This window comes from Eptatretus burgeri, chromosome 3, assembly GCF_056783735.1.
Source record: "Eptatretus burgeri isolate ZD-2024b chromosome 3, Ebu_testis_v1, whole genome shotgun sequence".
Lineage (NCBI taxonomy): Eukaryota > Metazoa > Chordata > Myxini > Myxiniformes > Myxinidae > Eptatretus > Eptatretus burgeri.
The window spans coordinates 79,659,359-79,681,613 of NC_140963.1; the positions used below are offsets into that span (position 1 = coordinate 79,659,359).

At 41.1% G+C, this 22,255-nt stretch overlaps 1 protein-coding gene and 1 long non-coding RNA gene across 3 annotated transcripts in view; one reads left to right on the top strand and one right to left on the bottom strand.

Moving 5' to 3' along the window:
- Positions 1 to 1,777: 1,777 nt before the first annotated feature.
- LOC147030277 (homeobox protein Hox-C11a-like) lies at positions 1,778 to 6,227 on the top strand. The gene is made up of 2 exons (XM_085872095.1): positions 1,778 to 2,603; positions 5,622 to 6,227. The coding sequence occupies exons 1-2, from the start codon at positions 2,111 to 2,113 to the stop codon at positions 5,852 to 5,854; spliced, it is 726 nt and encodes a 241-aa protein (XP_085728221.1). The 5' UTR covers positions 1,778 to 2,110; the 3' UTR covers positions 5,855 to 6,227.
- Positions 6,228 to 9,839: 3,612 nt separating this feature from the next.
- The window catches only part of LOC147030278 (uncharacterized), a 72,357-nt gene continuing 59,941 nt past the window's right edge, over positions 9,840 to 22,255 (bottom strand). For both annotated transcript variants that reach the window (XR_015056290.1, XR_015056289.1), the window contains one exon: positions 9,840 to 11,417. This is a non-coding gene — a long non-coding RNA (uncharacterized LOC147030278). The remainder of the gene's footprint in view (positions 11,418 to 22,255) is intronic.

Here is a 22,255-nt window from a genome sequence, read left to right on the forward strand (position 1 = left end):
AGCACTATACTGCCAAAGGCAGTGCGTTGTAATCGCCTTATAGAGTTGTAGTTATAATCACCATATATAATGTATCCCTTTTGATACTACTTTCCTTTGTTCATGATGGATTTTGTTCCGCTGAAACAACTGGCGAATGTTTCCATGCATTGGGTTTATTGTACAAGTACACTATTAGCACAGTCATGTGATGCTTTCTGTGAGGTCACAAACATAAGAGCAGGAATCTCGTGTACCTCGTGCATGCCGTGCAAGTCCTTGCGTACCCGTCCTCATGGTCCGGCGTGACCCCGAGAGGCGACTCGACCATGCGACGCAAGCAGCCCCAGTGGTTACATGCTACACAGTGACCTTAGGCTCGACGTTACACCGTGATGTATCGAACCGAAGGCTCTTTCATTAGGCCGTGAATGATTTGTGACGTGATGGGTAAAACATTTTAACCTCTCTGCGCGTCATAATGCATTTTTGTGTGCGATTTCCAACGACGACGTCATAATGTGAATTATGGTCAGGACGTGCAACATCGTTCCTGAAATGAATTTTTTTCATGTTTGGGACTTTGGGATTTCGACAAGCATACATTTACTCGTATACAAGTGTAGTGTATAAAATATCAGGTGCATTATAAAGCACTTAAATAACATCGCAAAACTGTAAAATATATAATATCAAACTTTATGTGTGAATTCCTTGAAAAATGCTCTGGATAATAATAATGGTTCTAAATCCTAAATCATAATCACAATGGAAAAGGACAAAGCCTTACGTGGGATATTGAAAACTACAACATAATAATTCAGCAATAAGTATTTAATGTAAAATCTGAGGTTTGTATGAAATTTAATTGTTGAGCGCATGAGAGTAAGAATCCGAGCAATTCGCCGGATGCGCACAAAGCATCCTGATTGTGCTACGTGAGAGATCTGATTGATTATAAATATATTTTGTGAATATACATCGGCACAAAAGTACAATATTTACAGATTGTCTGACGGACAGCCTCTGCTAAGAAGTGCGTGGTATGTATGGTAGATTGGGAGGAATGTGGCATGTTTCACTCCACCGGAGCAAGCGCTTGCAACAACCGGCAATATTTGAATCGTCGATGGATTGCGATGAAAGTCCTGAATAGTACTTTGCACATGTATGTTCAACCTACCTATACAAATACCTATTCGGTGTACAAAGTACAAAGCCATGATCAGTGAGTATTCACACATTGTGTACGTAATGCGTGCCAATAGGGCGATCATCGTGGAAGGAATTGCGCTCATTTCATTGAGCTTTAGTCAAAAGCTTAAAGTTTGTCTGAAATTGAACAAGTTTTGAAGGACGTTAATCAAAAGTAAAAAATTAAGCAAGAACTGACACAAAGTTTTATTGAATGAGTCAAAGCATGTGATGATCAGCGTCGTTTATGTAAATACCTTATCAATGTTGCCTACACATTTGTAAATGCACCTGTAGATCCCACTTTCATTCACGACCATGTAAAAGGTTCAAGGGCTGTTACACCATAGAAGACGCATCTAGTGCTAGTGGCCGTTCTCGCCGCCGACTGCACGATGCGGAATCTCAATCACCACCCGAGTTCCACTGCACCTCCTCTCGGGTCATTCCCTGCTCCGGTTAAAAACGAGTCCCTCTCGACCAATTGGGCTGCCAATATATTGGGCTGCTGCCTCCCCCCCCCCCCCCCCCGAGTCAGATTCCGAGACAATCCGCAAACGAATCTGTCCCAAGAGAAGGGTCATAACAGATATGCAACCAATGTTTCCTGGAGTCACGTGATGCGTGCTGCCAAAAGCAGCGCCACCACTCGTGCGGGTGGCCACAGGGCGCGGTGAGCGAGTCATTCACTCGATCCAGCGCTGACAGGGAGCATGCACTGGATCCAAAACTGAGAAGGTGACACGTGCTGAATTCAGCGCTTCGAGGAAGACAGGATTACGATATCCAGCACAGAGGAGGTCACACACCACACACTGAATCCAGTGCTGAAAAGGGGTCGATCGCTATTCCAACTCGATCCAAGGTGGAGTGCAGTCACACACTCGAACCGGTGGCACGACTAGCAGGGATCACGCAGCCCATTCCTTGTCCGAGGATGCAGAGCGAGTTCGATGAACGAGCGTCCGCTGCCCTCGGCTACATGTCCGCGTGTCCTTATTATGTGTCAAGGCACGACTTCACCCCTGTTCCGTATGCTTATTCTACCATGCAGGGCTTGGCTGACGCGGGCGCCAGCAAGTGGAATGGGCGCTCCTTTGCTACGTGCTACACACGGGATGGTCTCGTCCCCAGGGAGTACCCGGATGCACCCAACGAGCTCTCGGCCAAATCCTCGGATTCGTTCTACAGCCATTACTATGGCTCTCCAGCAGGCTCTGGCAGCCGCTGCCAGGTGGGACGTAACGGCATTCTCCCACAGGGCTTCGACCCATTCTTCGAGGTTGCGACAAGTGCAAGGGAGGAAGGCGAGAAGAACTCCACGGAGAAGGGCGAGATGAAAGAAGAGAGCATGGCGGGAACACATGGGGAGCGATCCTCGCGAGCCCCTGGTCCGTCCATGTCTTCGTGCTGTGATGCATCCATTGAGGGTGAAAGCTTTGGTCATACGAACGGCCTCGTACCAGCCGTGCGTTCGACACTTTCTGCACTCATTCCTTGTTCAGCATTGTTTGGTGATACTCTTGTCTATGTGCATTTTTGGTGATGTGTGCTCTTGCCCCTGTACGAATTGTTAGGTTAGACTCACCACTGTACGAATTGTTTGTTTGGCTCGCCTCTGTACGAATTGTTTGGTTAGGCTCGCTTCTGTACGAACTGTTTGGTTAGGCTCGCCTCTGTACGAATTGTCTGGTTAGGCTCGCCTCTGTACGAATCGTTTGGTTAGGCTCGCCTCTGTACGAATTGTTTGGTTAGGCTCGCCTCTGTACGAATTGTTTGGTTAGGCTCGCCTCTGTACGAATTGTTTGGTTAGGCTCGCCTCCGTTCGAATTGTCTGGTTACGCTCGCCTCCGTACGAATTATGCGTTTAGGCTCGTTTCTGTACGAACTGTTTGGTTAGGCTCTTCTCTGTACAAATTGTTTGTTTCGGCTCGTCTCTGTATGAATTGTTCAATGTAACTTGTATCTGTTTGTATGACCAGACATGATCCCCGCAGGTTCGTCGGTACTTTCACTCGTTTACAATTCAAAGGAAATACTGAACAAGACTCTGAAGTTCCATTCCTCTTAATGTTGAGGGAACAAAAGTCATGGGCCACACTTGGTCACAGTTCACGTACATGTCCCACAGCATAGATGGCTGGAGTATTTACACTATATATATATATATATATATATATATATATATATATATATATATATATATATATATATATATATATATATATATATATATATATATATATATATATATATATATGTGTCAGCGATGTCTCAGAGGACAACATATGAAGTTTTCAAAATACCATTCTTACATCAGCCTCAATCTTGGAAAGAATAAAAAGAATTCGGAAATTGACGTTATTGGATGATTGTTCTGTTAAAAGCAATATATATTGGAAAACGACTCTGGCCAAAATAAAATGCGTTTTTCCAAACAAGAGTGGGGAAGACATTTTAGGCAAAATTATTCAATGGAATAAAGGAGTGGACCATTGTCTTTTCGTCTGATGAAGGGTAATGTCCAAAATGGCATCCTCACCTCATTTCCCACAATGGTAAACTTTCTCAACCCTTGTATTGTATGGGAAAATCCATTATTGCCTTCCATCGAGACACTCCGACACTAATCCTTACCATAACTCGTGTTACTTGTTATGGACAAAGGATGTGTTTAGTGATCATCACTTATTTACTTTTCTGTGAGACTATGGATATGATTACCAGCCACTGTAAATATCCGGGTCAGATATACATCCTTGTTTGTTAACGTTTAACAGATGGCGATGATTTGTTAAATACTTCCATGTATCATTGTATGTTTGTGTAAATTAATAGGTGGTGATGTTAAATGCATCATTATATGTTTGTGTATGCTAATAGTTGGCAATGTTAAATATCTTTATGCATCATTATATGTTTGCGTATATGTATAGTTGGCAATGTTAAATATCTCCATGTATCATTATATATGTTTGTGCATGCTTATAGTTGGCAATGTTAAATCTCTTCATGTATCATTATATGTTTGTGTATACTGCAGTAATAGGTGGCAATGTTAAATATCTTCATGCATCATTATATGTTTGTTTATGCTGTAGTAATAGGTGGCAATGTTAAATACTTTCATGTATTTACATGTTTGTGTACATTAACAGTTGACGATGTTAAATACCTTTATGCAGCACTATACATTTATGTATATGAATATTGCTTTGATGTGCTTTGCCACAGTATTTACCTATAAACATTGTCATTTACATCTGCAAATACAGAAATGTAATGATACAAACAAAGCAACTGTGAGATTCCTCATGATAATTAAATGGGAACGAAAGGGAAAGATTGTGTGTAAACTGTCCAATAAGAACTTGGGGAGGGGGAAACTTTGCACGCAAAGTATATATGAAACTAAAGCCAAATTTTGCCTGTGAAATATAAATAATAGTTTTGGGAAAGTTTGCCAAGTTTAAGTGAAACTCATCGATAAATTGGAAATATTAACATAAGCCAAACTTTGCCTTTAAACTATAAATAATAATGAGGGCAAAGATTTCCTGTAAACTTTAAGAATTTTAGGGAAATTTTAAATGTTACCTATCAATAAAAACTTCAGGGATACTTTTATTTAAACTATAAATAAAAACAAAAGCTAAACTTTGGCTGTAAGCTATAAATGCGAAGTTAAGCCCAACTCGCCTGTGAACTCTGAATAAAAACTAAAACTAAACTGCCTATAAACTATAAATAATAATTAAGGGAAAGTTTGCCTTCGATAGATAAATAATAACTTAAGCCCAATTTTGCTTGTCAACAAAAATATGAACTTAAACCAAAATTTGCCTGTAAACTATAAGTAAATTTTTAAGGGAAACTATACATGTAAACTATCAATAATAACTTCAGGGAAACTTTGCCTGTAAAATATGAATAAAAATGAAAGCTGAAGTTTATCTATAAACTATAAATACAAAATAAAGCCCAACTCGCTTATAAACTGGAAATAAGAACTTAAGCCAAATATTGCCTGTAAATTATAAGTTAGACTTTAAGGGAAACTTTACATGTAAACTATCAATAATAACTCAAGCCAAACTCACCTGTAAACTGGAAATAACAACTTCAACCAAACTTTGCCTGTGAAACCGTGTTATTAATTAACACTTGCACTGCTGATTAGATGGATGGAAAAACAATTTTAATGAAGTACAGTAAAGTAATTAATTGTTGTTGCACCATCTTCTAACCATATTTACGGTATATCTAGCACATGACTAAGGTTGCCATTTGCCAGTCCATATGTTATGCACAAAAAGAAGTTTGTCCTAACTGTTTTTTGTTCGGTTTTTCGTCCAATAATGCCTAATGGACAAAGTTATTGGCCAAGTACTATCGCACATGCTCTCCCTCCACCGACCCTCCTCTCTTTTTTTCTTATTATCTTCTAGCGAGTACCCGGACAAGGAAGAAACGCTGCCCATACACTAAGTACCAGATCCGTGAGTTGGAACGCGAGTTCTTTTTCAACGTTTACATCAACAAAGAAAAGCGAGTGCAGCTTTCGAGGATGTTGAATCTGACGGATCGCCAGGTGAAGATCTGGTTCCAGAACAGGCGCATGAAGGAGAAGAAATTGAACCGAGACAGATTGCAATATTTTGCAGGGAACCCTTATCTGTGACGTAGATGATATGCAAACAGATCACGAGGCGATCCTTTACGTCAAGCCGTGTCCGCCATTTTCCTTGAGTACGTCCATCAATGTCTGCTCGTTCGTACGACCCATGTATGGTGAAGAATCGAACACTGTACATCGAACTGTGAGCCGTTTTAAATCAAATTTGAGGAACTTCGTGCAACCTCATATCATATGAATATATGTAGCAGTTATCACTGCTTTACATATAATCGGTGCCAAAACCGGAAAAAATAATACTTGTAAATGTGTTTGTTTGTGCAAGATATACAACGTCATTATTATATGAGAGACATGTGTATATTATGTGATGCATTATGTACAACTCATTCAGTATAAGTCAACAATTTTTTTGATGTAGATGTGTTTAAATTATATATATATATATATATATATATATATATATATATATATATATATATATATATATATATATATATATATATATATAGTATATACATAACAAAAGATTATATTGTAAAGGAAAAAGCTGTGGAATTGTTCGGAGTTTATTTAAGGAAATTAAAAAAAAAAAAAACAAAAGTTAACGATTAATTGTTTATTGATTCGGTTAACCACTATTTAAAAAAGCAGGCTATAATAATGAAAATAATAATTATCGTGATGGTTAAGGCACCTGTCTCTTTTAAAAGTACAATACCAAAAATAGTCATGATAATCGGGTTATATGGTTCTGATAAAACCAGGAGTTAGGTTGAGTAATAAACTATATAATGGCCATGTTGTGTGAACAGTATAAAGAGTTATTATTACATGAGCATGAAATGTGAAACCGTTGGTACTGCACTCCCAATCTCTCAAAGGTAATTCATGTTGAAGTAACTTTATGTTAACACCTTTACAAGAGAAAATAATAATTATAAATATTATTATTATTATTAAACATTTTGAACACGGACGGACTCACAATCATCATATCAATGAACACAGCGGTTCGCACGGTCCCACGTACCAAGAACTGCATACCTGTGATCGCCGGGGATCGAAGCCCCACCAAGTTGCGAGCTGGGAAGAAATGTAATCCATTCCCGGGGAGACCTTTTGGGGTTCGAATGTCCCTTTAGTGTGAACCACGGGGACCTGCAACAAACGACTGTGGTGTACGAGGGACTGCTCCGTGTGAGTGGAGGCACACACGTTCGTTGAGGCCTCGATGTGTCCGTTTAACGAAGCGGAAAGGTGTTATAATGGAGGAAAACTTGAACCGTCTAGACGGCGCAATAAAAGCAGGCGTTACCAACACAAGACCGGAGAGCTGGCGATAAAAGGAGACAATTTGGACACAGACAGCGCCGTGCATGTCCCGCCAAAGTGAACTGTCTGTCCTAAAGGTTACCGTTGAGCAGGGAACGATCCCCACGGGAGACCATTGTATTTACATGTTTATATTACGTACAACAACCAAAGCCTTCCTCGTGGTGAGGACATCGGCCTGTCGCAGTTGTGTGCTCGGCATTCAACATACATTATGTGTCCGAGTGGAGTTTTACACATTCGATTGTACTTGAAAAAGCTGCACTTCTGAACTCCACTGGAATACAATGGATTGTATAATATGATTATATATATATATATTTATATATCTATATATCTATACGTATATATATATATATATATATATATATATATATATATATATTGTTATGTATATGATATACCTACATAGTGAACGGGCAGACGTTTTTTGCGTGCACAGCGGTAATTGTTTACAATGGTGTTTATTATTCGTACGTCACAGATGTTTCGAAGGTGTTCTCTCTGCAGTGCAATTTTTGTAAAGACACATTTGAAAGTTCGTGAGCATGATCGATGGAAGAACCAATATTTCATGCTCAGGGCAGCGTGCTGTTTGTTATCCGTACAATAGTATAATATTATAGTATAGCAGACTTGAATGATATTTCAGTCCGTCGTGCAATCTCTGACGAATTATGGAAATAAATGTGCAAAAGAATGAATTACTCTTTCATGTTGTTTTAGTCTATTTATGAGTGAGTCTTCTTCTACATGGGCACAGGGCATTGCCGGGCATATTATTACGTCATTGAAAAAAAAATCGTTCCATTAAATCGGCCGATTATTCTACCATCATAGTTGTACTTTTACTTGTCATTTGTACATTTTCGCCGCATTCTTAATTACTGCGACCATTAATTCTTCAAATCCTAAATGTGTTATTTGGTCCCCTCTGAAGGAGTCAATTTTAATGACAAATTTGATCACTCACCACCCTCTGAGTAGAAGAGCCATTATAAATGATTGTGTAATCCTACAAGACACATTTATTATGAACGATAGTTTTCTCTCATAAGCATTAACACTGAGCAATGCTCCTTTGTGAGTTGTGTCGGGGCAGGGCGAGTCAGCGTGCTGTGCAAAGGACGATAGATGTTGATGACGAATCAAGCTTGCACGGCAGAATATTTCACTCAGTTATTCCGTCAACGGCAAACCTCATCTATCGATGAAACCTTGCACAGCATGGCTAGCAAGGTATAAACACGCCGCCCGGGCTATCATTCGCCTGCCATGGACCGTGGGTGGTGCTTTGGAGTTGCGCGCCCTCTATCGAGACTTCAAGGCAAGACAGCCTGCACCGTCGCTCCGACTGGTGGGACAAAGGTTGATGTTTACATTTGGAGCTGGAATCTCAATTGCTTCAACTGCGTTCCACAGATGGATCGGTTGTTCAGACCATTATTCGTGAGAGAAAATGGATGCAACTGTAATGAACCAAATTTTAATCATGGATCACAGGAGATTATTTCACTTTCAATTATGACACCCCACAATTATGACGCAAGGCATTTCAAACATTGCACACACAAATACACAATAGTGGCCTAGCGGCAGGGGCAAATCCAGGAATTGGGTAGGGGGGGTTTCCAAATAACAGAAAATCTAAGTCATATGAATGTTATGAAAACTTCATTGCAGTTTTCAAATAAATTCACATTCACATATTGTGCATATGCATGTATTGTGCAAAAATATATAAAAGTTAATTAATGGAATATTTAAATGCATAACTAAAAAGAAAATAGCTTGAATTCAATAAACTTCAAGTTTCAATCTTAAATATCATGATTAGTAAGACCTACCTGAGTGATGGTAGTGCCTATATCACATACGAGCAACTATATGACATACTAGAAGGAGTTCTGGGTGACCAGGGAACCCCTGGGTTTGCCACTATAATGGTAAATATTTTTTGTTGGGGGGGGGGGTTCCGGGTAACCATGAAACCCCCCTGGATTTGCCACTGTGGTGGGATAGCCTGGAGGTATGTGGACTCACCTTTGAGCTGTCGAGCTGAAGGAGGGCATCAGATATTTATTAAATAGATATTTAATAGATAATATCAGATATTTGATATTTACCTATCAGATATTTAAGCTCCACCAATTAATGTTAGCAGATGGGACACTTGGCTTAATGTCCATCTGAGGGACGGCCCACTTTGTGATGCAAAATGTGAAGCACCAATCTGACAATTTATAGTCGGGTCAGGAATCGAACCCACGCTCGATAAGCTCAAAGGTAAGTGCACTTGCCAGTGCAGAATCCTGTTTGCTTTGCCAACTGTATACACGGTGTGTCGGCAGTGCTGGATTAACCATTAGGCAGACAAAGGCATGTGCCTTAGGGCCAGCCAAAAATTATTTTTACATTAAATATTTGTCTTTTTTTGTATTAAATATTTTGTTCTTGAATCAGTTCATCTTTTGTCTGGGGTCCATTTCCATGAGCCCGAGATGTAATTAAAAATTTTCAGGCCATTCCCGAAAATTTCAAAATGTGCCTTTTGGGCCAGCCGAGGCTTAATCCGGCACTGTGTGTCGGTAACTACATGCAGGTAAGCATTCTAGTGAAAGGTCGACACGTTAAAATCGTTCATCCAAAGCATCATTTGCATCCCCCCCCACTAAACCACACCCTGCCTTCCAGGACACTGCCTCAGTGGACGATCAAGTAACCTCATCTCCCTGTACTCCCGATAGCCTGGCGCGTCAACACGGACGCGACATTATTTTTGCTTCCATCGAGCAGACGGTCCCGTGCGGTCGTGATCAGAGCTTATCGACGTCGGCTTTTAATTGCCACCACCGGATGGACAGCCGGATCTCGTCTCGGACATCGGCTCGCATTCCATTCACAAATGCGTTCCCAGCAAGCACGTGATGTCCGAACGATAAAGGCACAAATTATGGCGCGGATGATGCATTTATTACCGCCGACCAGGCTCGGTGTAAAGTGAACGAAAATTAGACAGCGCATTTAATTGTGGTCTGAAGCGGAGAGGTATGGTTGAAATACATTAATGGAACCTAATTGGCTCCTTAGAGCGCAGGCACGTTCGATAATTCACAGCACCAAACGACCCTAGAGCATAAGCCTCGATGCACGGTTTGTTTAAGCACTTTAACGCCGTGCCGGACTGTTGGTAGTAATTGCGTTCCATCACTGCCCTGCCCGTGGGCTTCCAGAGCGGCCAACTGGCAGTGAAAATGCACGAAGAGAGGCGAGGGAGGCCTGGCGATGTACACCTATGCCAAAAGACTCTAGTTGTTAATTATTCTGCTCATTAACCACTTGTGTGCGCCAATCGGCATGAACACCCAGGGCTTCAGCAATACGAGTCCATGGTGCAGTATACAAAGGGATCTTTTCGGACCTTCTCTCGGTACTGACCTGGAACCGGATCACGGGCTGGTCGGTGCGTTTTAATACACCATCACTCAATTAAGGGTCCAACAGCTGCTGGTTTTAATACACCCTCAGACCCAGCAGCCCTCCCATCGCCGAGCCATGTGGGTATATTGCGCACACACTATTTGCCTCTGTTTGTTTATGGGTTCCTGGCAGACCTATCCAAGAGGTTTTATTTCCCTGCTTCGGAGAAGGTATGTTCCGAAAACACATGAAATGCTAAAGTAACATTTCTGATGCACGCCGAGCATTTGCAAAGTGACGTTGGATTTGGATTTGGATTTGGTCAAAGTTAATGGATTTGAACAGCCCCTCCCGTTGCCTACAAACACCCGGTGACAACATTTCCCGAAGACCCTCTTAGATCGGCCAAGCATGTTTGGCATGACGAGGGTCGTGAGCCACGCACAGAGAAGGCAATTTAAATTCATACCCGGGCGTAGCGAGCTTTACAGCTCATCTGCGAAATGGCTTTCCCAGGACGTAAAGCTGCCTCTTACGATTTCCCCCAAGTGAAGAAAATGAGAAACGGTTCAGCTTCTGGTGGGTCAATAACCTTTCAGAAGCAAAATTTACTTCCTCGTTGCTTACTTTCTGAGGACAAGTATTAGTGAGAATCGAGTTACCAAGCTGGAAAGTTTCAACAGACATCGATTGGCCAGGTGTGAGTGAAAGGCATTGCAAGGTGGTTCAGCTGATTTGGAAGGTTTAATCTCCAGTTCAGCATGACAATAGTAACCATTTTCTTGTGTGAAGATACAGTATCAAACCTCTCTTCTTGGTCATTTAAACCAATAATATGGTTTGAAGATACAACCTGAAGGGAAATAGAAATGCGCACATTAAGACGATCAGAGTAAAACTGTTATGTCAAACATGAAAGGGTTGCAATGGGAAGATATCACTACATGTTGGAGTCACAAACGAACGAATCAGGTAACGGCGAATAACAATATCCATGAACAGGTAGCAAATGCCAATTAATTCGAGAAGTGTGGGTTTATGAATTTGTTTGACTGATATGCAATCCTGAACTCCGAGATGGAACAGTTGAAAACTTGTGGTTGTATTCAGGAGAGGATGCATGGGAATGTTATTGGCATTTAAACAAAAAAAATTCAAAGCTCCGGGGTTTAGGGTGGGGAAAGGACCCAAATGTTCTTTATATAAATGAGGATATTTTAGCGATCAGACTCGTTGGTTTAATGATGAAAGCATCAGTTCTGAGTCTGGGAGGTCGGTGGCTCAAACCCCATCCAACTTACACCAAAGTCTTTAAAAATGGAATGCGCTGCTCATTTGCTTGATGCTCAGCATTTAAAAGGATATAGCATGAATCAACAGCGCTGGGAAGTCAATGACAAACCACCTAGTATAACCCTTACCAACAAACTACTTTGGTAGTACCAACGCTCTGCAAAGAGTATGGATCAATATATATATATATATATATATATATATATATATATATATATATATATATATATATATATATATATATATATATATATATATCGTGCAGCGCCGCCTGGTGGGAGTGTGCATTACAAATCATATTCAGGTATGCCATTTAATACGAGTTCCCCGAGAAGAAACTTCAAGGCAGGAGGAGGCCATAATGCCCAATAATTGCCTGCACAATAATTGCCAACCTATGGCTGTTTGTTCATTCTCAATCCTTTTAAAATGCTGAGTGTCAAGCAAGGAAGTAGCACATGCCATTTTTTTAGTCTTTAGTATTAAAGACTCTGCTAGTTCAAATATTTTCTTCTCCCATGGAGACCCGCACCTCGGTAATATTACTTACCTCTGCCTCAAAGGTGGATGGGGGTTATGTTTGCAGTCCTGTCTTTCTGTTTGTTACTTGTGAAATCGAAGATTCACGAAGATTTGCAAGTATCTTTGTTAGTCTGGTCTATTATTACTTCCCTACCGGTTTCACCGGTTTGCTCTTCATCTGTCTGGTGTGTCCGTCCATCCCACCTGTACCTTAGATGGATTTATGGGAAAAGGCCATGTATAAATTTTGAGGCGCATTTTTGGGTGAAAGTGGGGATCCTGACTATTTACCATAAGTAGGGTATTCTAAATTCGATTAACCCCGTTCCCAAGGCGAATTTTGAGTTTTTGACGATCTAATTAGCATAAACAAAATGGCTGCCATTCTTGGGGCAAACATTTATATATTATGTATATATATATATATATATATATATATATATATATATATATATATATATATATATATATATATATATATGTACGCAAATTAATACCTTAGTCAGTGTGACCACTCCTCATTTTCATAACTACCAAGGTGAGCCAATGAAAAAAGCCAAGAATTCACAAGGTTTCGGAAAAGCGATGATAATACAAAACCTTTACACCAAGAAAACCTATAGAAAACCAAGACGCCAAGGTGAACAACGAATAGCCAAGATCTTGTGAAAAAAAGCCAAGGAGTGGTCACACTGGCCTTAGTATGTATTTGACTAATGTTTCTTTTTATTTGCAAGTGACGATGGATCCAGTAGTTGGCTTGAAAAGGCCTTCGTCTGTGGATTACAGCTCGTGCATGTTCTGCCAAACCCATAAAGCCAGAGTTCCTCTAAATGAAGCAAGTGATCATGGACTCAGTCCAGTTAGGACTGCTGTATGTCGCAGAAGGAAACTAAGGGACTAAAAGAATATCGATGTGATTGATCGTCTTGAAGATGTGTTAAATTCTGCTGCAGCTGAAAAACTTGTGTGGCACAAAATGTGTTATGCTCACTTCACGGACAAAAGTAAAATTGAATGACTACAGAGGATTCAGGCAGAACATTCGAAAGAGGAAGCAAGTTGTCGTAGTAGTGGCGTCTCTGGTGATGACGGGCGTTTATTGCAAAAAGGGATGGCACGTACTAATTGGAACTTATGCATTTTCTGTCAAACCACTGAAATGAAGGCACGTCTGAGTTCAGTAATGACAAAAAAAATGAGTAATCAAATTATTGAAGCTTCTCATCTTGACTACAAAGTCAGCATTCGACTGAGTGGTGTGATTGATGTGATCACAGCTGAGGCTAAATATCACCTGACTTGTCCAAGAGCATTCACCAGATCTACCACAAAAACAAAACAGGAATCAGCCAATACAGACCTTGCTATGATATGGTTATGGAAGGAGCTTCATCAAGTAGCTGACAAAGGGCACGTATTGCTTCTTGAGGATGTCTGGGAGAGGTATAAGGAGCTGGCTGAGGAATCATCAACTATGATTCAACAGTCCTACTATAGTAGAAGTACAACATTCAAGGAAAAGTTGCAGTCAACTAGGTAAGCTAGGTAACCTTTTCAACTTCTTCCAACCACTTGACATGTGTTCATCAGAGCAGAAAATTATACTGATTCCTACAAAGTATCAACCTACTGCAGTTCTGAAAATGAAAGACGACATCCAGGAGAGTGAGGAAATGTCAACACTGCCTAAATATGAGCCGCAAGATCATTGATACATGTAGCCCTGAAAATTTGTGGGGATATGATGGCAACCTCAGGCTACCAAGGTTTCTCTGTAAGTGAAGATGCTGCAATCGAATGCATTCCAGATAGTTTAGATATGCTATTGAAACTTATCTTTGGTGGTCAAGAGGCCCTAGAATACGACAGTGCTGAAAACGATGAGGAACTTGTCCAAAGTAGGGTTCTGAGTAAAGCACAGGATCTTGTTTACTGTGTCAGTGGTGGCAAAAAATGGACTCCGAAACATGTTGGCCTTGCCAGTACACTACACCAAGCTACACAGTCAAAAGATCTAGTGAAGCTGTTTAACAAGGCTGGACACTGTCTAAGCTATGAGTAGGTGTTGCAAATAGACACTTCATTGGCTGAGAGTACTCTAAAACCCTTAGATCACGCAACTGGTGCCATCATTCCACCAAATATTATGGCAAGCAAATTTATCCACTACACCTGTGTTAATATTGATATCCTTGATGAGATGCTAGATGGGAAGAATACTTTCCATGCAACCCAAATGGCCGCTTGTCAACGGGACCAAACAACAGATGCAGCTCTTCAGATGCTTAAGCCATACACCAGTCGTACTCTGATCATGCCAAATGTCCTCGAGGAGCTGCATCCTGCCAATATTACTCGAGACACATGTGAGCCAGTAATCACTGCCCCTGTTGACGAGGCCTGGTTCAGGAAATCTGAAGACAACTATTCCGTGAAACGAGCAGAAGCTACAGACATTCTTTCTACATCGTCAAGATTTAGACAAGACCTCCTTGGACAGTATTCGATCAATGCATGGGAAGGTTATTATGGACCTGGATATACGATATAAGATATTATGGATATAAGTCAGTAGAACCAGAGCAGACAGCAGTAGATACTTGCCCATAATCCTTGCTCTGGCTCATGAATTAGATACTTTCAATGCAGTTGTGAAGAGATGCATGGCAATATCTTCACATTTTGGATAGGAGCATACAGTCCTCACAGTGGACCAAACACTCTACTGCAGACTAATTGGACTAAAGTGGTCTGCTCCAGAATAGCAAAAGAAGTTAATTCCACGCCTTGGTGGCTTCCATATCTCAATGAACTTTCTAAAGGTTACAGGAGATCATATGGATGGATCTGGATTAACGGAGGTGTGGATGGAGAGTAGATTGCTGGGTCAAGGTGCAGTAGAGCTTGTTCTTTCAGGAAAGGTACACAACAACGGTATGAGGGCTCACAAACTCACCTTGCAAGCCAACCTTTCTTTCGTTTGTTGCCAAAGCAGATAATAAATGCCATGCTGAGCTTTCCACAATAGTCGCCGATGACAAGCCTGAACAAATCTCAGAAGTGGTATCATTTCTGATGCAGGAACGGTTTTTCAAGCTTGTGACAGATTTTGTTGAATGTGAACTTCATCTTCTGGTGGCAGTACATGGACATGGTCTGCACATTGCTTCAGTTCATGAGAGCCCAGCGCGATGGTATCTGGGACCTTCATCTTCACTCCTTCAGTCAGATGTTGCCATATTTCAAGTGGTATGACCACTTGAACTATGCAAAATGCGGTCCAATATGTCTAGCTGAAATGGACCAACTTCCAGAGGCCGTGTCATCAGAGTTTCAAAGGGGGAATTTTGTTGTTAAGTGATCCACTGGATTCATCGTCACCTGCAAATAAAAATAAATATTAGTCAAATACATACGAAGGTATAAATTTGTGTATATACTGTATATCACATTGGTAGGGGACAAGTATTGCAAAGCAATTCTCACTCTTGTTCTGTATGTTTGTCTGTCTGACTGTCTGCCTATGAGCAGGATATCTCAAAAAGTTGTGAACGGATTTGGACTAAATTTGGTGAACAGGTTGGGCGTGTGAAAAAGAAGAACTGATAAATTTTTGGTGAAGATACAGATCCGGATACTAGAATATTTAAAGTGATTCTTCACCATTGAGAGGACCAAAAACGATATGTAGCACAATTTCTCAAAATGCTCTGGACGGATGACAAAACTTGGTGGATGAGTTGGGAAGTGACAAGAACAAGCCGCTTACATTTTGGTGTGTGACAAGGATGAATGGTCTGGATGCAGATCCGGCCTATCAGTGGGATGGATACAAAACGTAAACTGTTCAGCCTGGCACAGGTATGCACTCTATCGAGTACCGTTTTCGTTTGGAATTTAAATGCATGGCAGAATAAGCGTACGAAACAGGGGGGACAAGCACAGAGAGGGCAGAGGGCACAAGAACAAAAAGGAGTAAGAAGACAGAGATACCACCAACTTGTCAGCGATGGTGAAGTGGGAGGTCCATAGACTTAGCTTCATCATGGGCGATTCCAATGATATTAAAGGCCTTGGTTTCCACTGTGTCAAGTTGAACAAGGTCTGAGGTGGTGACAACAGCCCAGATAGGCCAGTGCAGAGGGAAGAGCAGTATTTGATCAAGCTGCGGATGAAGGCCTTGAAGTTGGACAGGAGTTCAGGTATGCCAATTGTGGGAAACTGAATTGTTAATTGAATTTTTAATGAGGTAAAATGCCAACTAGCTTCAGTTAATGATTTGAGAAAGAATTTAATAAATGTATGCTGGAAAAGCTAGTAGGGAGGTAAAATATACACATTCCTCTGTAGTCATAAAAATCTTGTCAAACCTTATCTGTTCCATGGCACAAAGAATCATATACTCTTTCCTCCCCTCACCGGAGCAATCTGAAGCAAGCTCAGAAAGCAGACCGTTTTTCATCCCGTGTTTGTGATTTTAACCTTACCAAGTTACATCTGCTGTTTCTCAGAGAGGCCTCTCTTTGTTCAGTTAATTTTCTTTGATGTATTAACCATGCCCTGGTGAGACCATATATATATATATATATATATATATATATATATATATATATATATATATATATATATATATATATATATATATATATATATATATATATATATATATATATACATATATATATATATATACATATACTCGTTATACTCTATGTATAGTTGGAGTTTTTCTGCTTGTGACATTGCTCCAGGCTAAAAACTTCCTTGTGCACAAGTGTCTTATATTTGCAACTGAATAAACAGCTTCAACTGAACTAAAAGTTATTTCTGTCTCAAGGTGGCCAAAAATCACCGACAGAATTGGCGACGAGGACGGAATCGACAGCCTCCATCTGGGTAGGGGAGAGGGCCTCTTCCCGGCGACCCGTGAACACCAGCAGAGCCGAAGGTGAGAGACCTCTGCGAGAGGGAGACCTGTTCACGCCAGGCAGACTGCCGTGCTTCTCTTTGTGGGCGCTGCACAGTCCCGAACCAAAATTGAAAAGCTGAGAAGGTATATATATATATATATATATGTATATATATATATATATATATATATATATATATATATATATATATATATGTATATATATATATATATATATGTATATATATATATATATATATATATATATATATATATATCTGTTTATTGAGCGAAATAAAAGACTTTTGAGGGTTTCATTGGGTAAAGGTCCGGCGTCACCCCGTAAGGGAAAAAGGGATTTATTATTCCTTTAGTCAGGTAACATCTTGTTGTGTTCTGATGAAAGCGCCTAGTCACAGGTGGGGGGCGGAGGCGTTGCGCAGAGTTGTTGAACTGCAGAGTCGGGAAACGGTGTTAAAGGGGCACTGTGTAGGAGATTAAGACGCCAAGTCACGAGGATGGCGGAGAAGCACCGGTCTTGCCACAAGGGCGAGTAATGAGGGTATTTTGTTCCAAGGTTGTGAGAGCCGGGGGCCAAGGGGTTTGAAGAAGTCGCTGTAAATAAGAGGAGTACTGAAGAGTGCTCGGCAGTATTTAGAAGTACGGTTATGGAGAACAAGCATCGAAAAGCAGGGAATAGCGATGCACCCTCCTCAGGGTCGAATGCCGAGTATATGATTAAGCCCTACGGGTCGAGTTCTTTGAAGGATTTAAAGTTATGAGCAGAGTGGACTGAAAAACAGAGGTTTAATTTTCCTGAAGGGGGTACGTTCCACTGGGATAGAGTTGAAAACAAGAGAGAGATAGAGAGATAGAGAGATAGAGAGATAGAGATAGATAGATAGATAGATAGATAGATAGATAGATAGATAGATAGATAGAGAGAGAGAGAGAGAGAGAGAGAGAGAGAGAGAGAGAGAGAGAGAGAGAGAGAGAGAGAGAGAGAGAGAGAGAGAGAGAGAGATAAAATGAATGGAAAAAGTCGATTGGAATTTTTTTGGCAAAAGAGCCGAATAAAGTCTTGAAAGAGAAGAGCAGTCGAAGAGCGTCAGCATAAACGGGAGTTTAAAAGATGCGCAAGCTACCCTTAAAGAGGTACAGAAAATGTTACCGGTAATAGCTCCCCTCCTTCCGCAGGTGAGCATGGGGAGGAAACATTCAGATGATAGCACGAGTAACGGACGAGGGTGCAAGAAGGAAGTGCGAAAGAGGGTGTGACTTTTAAAGCCACCGGAAATCCATATAAGCGAGTGGCAATGGAGATGCGAAAAATAATTGAAGACAATCAACTGGCTGTGATGGAACTTGAGAGAGCGTGCCTAATGATTGAACAAAGGATGTTGAATCCGGAAATCAACATCAGAATTATTTTGTTCATCGTGCATGGAACCAGAGTGATTTACAAGCCATGAAAATGCAAATGAAAGATTATGACAAGAACCCAGAATGGTTCGTGGAACAGATGTTATTTTACATAAACTCAAACAAAGCTACTCATGATGATGTGATCAGGTTAATGATAACAGTATTGCTGGTCAAGATTTGGCGCAAAACAAAATAATTAGCTGGGTGGCCGGATATCGCACCTGCAGGAGAAACCGAAAAAGCTTTAACACCCGAGTGCAGCAATTACTTGTCCATTTAAGAACAGCTATAAGCCCGCCTGAAGTAAATTGGGGAAAAATACAGGGATGCAAACAAAAAAAGGATGAAGAACTGGAAGAATTTATGCATAGATTGCGACAAGTTATTGTTCAACATTCGGGGTTGGGCGTAGCTGCAATAACGGACGACTTGCTGACATTTGTTTGCCGAGGGATTGCTGCCATCGGTGCCGAAACAGATAAAGCTTGTCAAAATTGGATGGGAGGGGGAGCCACCAGCTCAGATGCTTGCAGCAGTGAAGCATTGCTTCAAAGCTGAAGCCAAAAAGAAACCATTAAAGTGGAGAATTTGCAAATGTTGATGATGGAAGATTATAAAAGGAAATTGCTGAAAGAAAGGTGGGAAGATGAAGATCAATGGGATCCAGATGATTGGCCGCCGTATCAAAGGAGAGGGAAGAAACCAACAGCCCCACATGTGAGTCTTGCAGAAGAATCTGACAATGATGAGAGATCTCCTTCCCCAATTGAGATAAATTTGAAAACAAAGCTGGAATGGAGAAGTGCGAAAAATAATGAGAGAGCGCCCCCTCGTGGGCTGTCTCCAAACCCAAATGCTTGTTATATCTGTGGGAAGGTAGCACATTGGAAGATAAATTGTCCACATAACTGGCGGTTGAGCAGGGATTCCCAAGCACGGTACAAAGGGCCGTTGGGAGAAAACCGACAGGCGAGACAGCAAGAGAAGCGGAATTGACAATGCGAGAGCGAGTTGACCTCCGCGCTACCAAAGTTAACAGCGACCCCTCCGGATGAGCTGACCTTAAATCTGAAGGTAAATGGGAAAAAGGTTTCATTTATGGTAGACACGGTAGCTACCTGCTCGACAATTAGGAAGGACGTTTTGCCCACCGCACCTTTATCACACCAGCATGCAAACGTAGTGGGAATTTCTGGTGTATCTGAAAAGATTCCCATAACGCAAAACCTAACTGTTGAATTGGGGCCTTTTAGAGACTCCGCCATGCCTTCTCACTGGTGGCAAATTTACCTGTGAATTTATTGGGACGAGATTTGCTTTGTCACTTGAGATGTACCATGAGATGGTTACAAAATGGAGTGTTTCTGAATATCCCAGAGATCAAAGAAGCAGAAACCTTAGAGATGCTATCACGATCAATTGGACCTGTGGTGTATTGGTGACTAGTGTGCGAAGAAAATGTCTGAGAGATAACTGAGCAGAATCTGGCAGAGCTAAAAACAATTCCTGATATAAAACTTTGGCTGGAGCCTCACAATGAAAATACGGGGGAAAATATGGTAGAGTGGGTTGAACCCTTACACTGTACAGCATACTGACGCTTCGGGAGAGGATATGAATGATGTAAATCAAGTATAAAATGCGGTAGGTATGGAATTTGATATAGAAACTGATCTTTGGATATGGAAAGAGGGAATTGGATTGGAAGTGAGAACTACACAACAGCAACGCGACTTGATGTACCAACCCAGAAATATAACGCCGCACATTACATTAATTGTTGCAAAAGGACACAGAGCGAAGGAGATTGGGCCGATGATCACGTGATTGAAGGGATTGCCAAGACAGTATGTATGTCAGGTATGGGGCCGAAATTTGTATCGCATGGAAGGGAATGAAGGGTACATGTCGGAACAGCCACTTGTGGATTCTGTGGCTGGTTTTGAGTCGATAAATAAGCTACCGTTTAGAGAAATGTTATAGATGGTGGAGAAAGAGGATCTGTTGGCATAGGTGCCCAAGGAATAGTGGACAACACACCCAAATGAAGTAGGGATAATAAAAGATGCAGAGCCAGTGCATATTATGGTGGATAAAATCAAGCCCCTACGTCGTATTAAACAATATCCTATAGAGGAGGAGGCCAGAAAAGGAATTGCCCCAGTAATCACAGCACTACTCGAGGAGGAGGTAATTAGAGAGACTGTCAGCAAATGCAACACACCAATCTTGCCTGTAAAGAAACCAAGTAAACAGACATGGCGATTTGTGCATGACTTAAAGGCAATTAACAAATGCATATAATAATGTCAATTCAAGCTGTGGTACAGAATCCAGTGACTATATTGTCATCAATTCCATCCAATACATTGTTACGCCACCATCGATTTTAGCAGTGCGTTCTTTTCGGTACCAATCCATTAGGATTCGCAGAACCTGTTTGCTTTTACCTATGAAGGGGTGCAGTATACTTGGATAGTACTGCCACAGGGGTTTGCGGATAGCTCTGCATTGTTCTCGCAAGCGCTCCACAAGGATTTGAATGACATAGCGCTTACCGAAGGGTCCACTTTGGTACAGTATGATTTTGGTACTTTGGTATGTAGATTTGCTGATTTGTTCAATATCAGAGGATAATTGCAAAAAGGACACATTAACCTTTTTAAGAGCGCTAGCTGCCAAACGTCATAAAATGCCAAAGGACAAATTACAACTGTGCGAAACCCAGGTAACTTACTTAGGGCATGTATTGAGTGGAACCTTGAGGAGATTGTCAAAGGACAGAGTGCAGGTAATTGTGAATGTTCCGAAACCCAAAACAAAGAAAGAAATGAGATGTTTCTTGGGGATGGCTGGATATTGCAAACAATGGGTACCTGATTATGCAGCGCTGGGGAGACCACTGTTGGATATGATGCTGGACAAAGCACCGGAGCCGGTGGAGTGGACACAATTGGCAGAAGAAAACTTTGGTAAGGTCAAAACAGCTCTGTCAACAACACCAGCCTTGGGTTTGCCTGATTATGATAAGACGTTTTACCTATACACCCATGAAAGAGATGGATTTGCACTGGCATTACCAACACAGCAGCATGGTGATAAAATGCTTCCATTAGCATATTACAGCAAGAAACTAGATCTGGTGGCGCAATGATTTTCACCATATTTGCGGGCAGGAGCTGCTGCCTCATATGCTCTACAAACCACAAGTCAGATCGTGATGACATCGCCTTTAGTACTGTGGGTCCCACACTGTGTAAGGTCTGTGTTACTGAAAGCAAAATTGCAACACATATCGGCAGTAAGAATAATGCCATATGACCTAATGCTAATTCAAGAAAAGAATGGAGTAATCAATGATGTCCTGCATTGAATCCAGTGTCCTTAATGCCAATTGCAGATGATGGGGAAGAACATAACTGCGAGGAGGTAATGACTGAGACAGACATAAAGAACTTCCCAGACACTACATAAAGTGTAGACATAAAGAACTTCCCACTACTTCCCAGACAGACATAAAGAACATCCCGCTGCAAAAC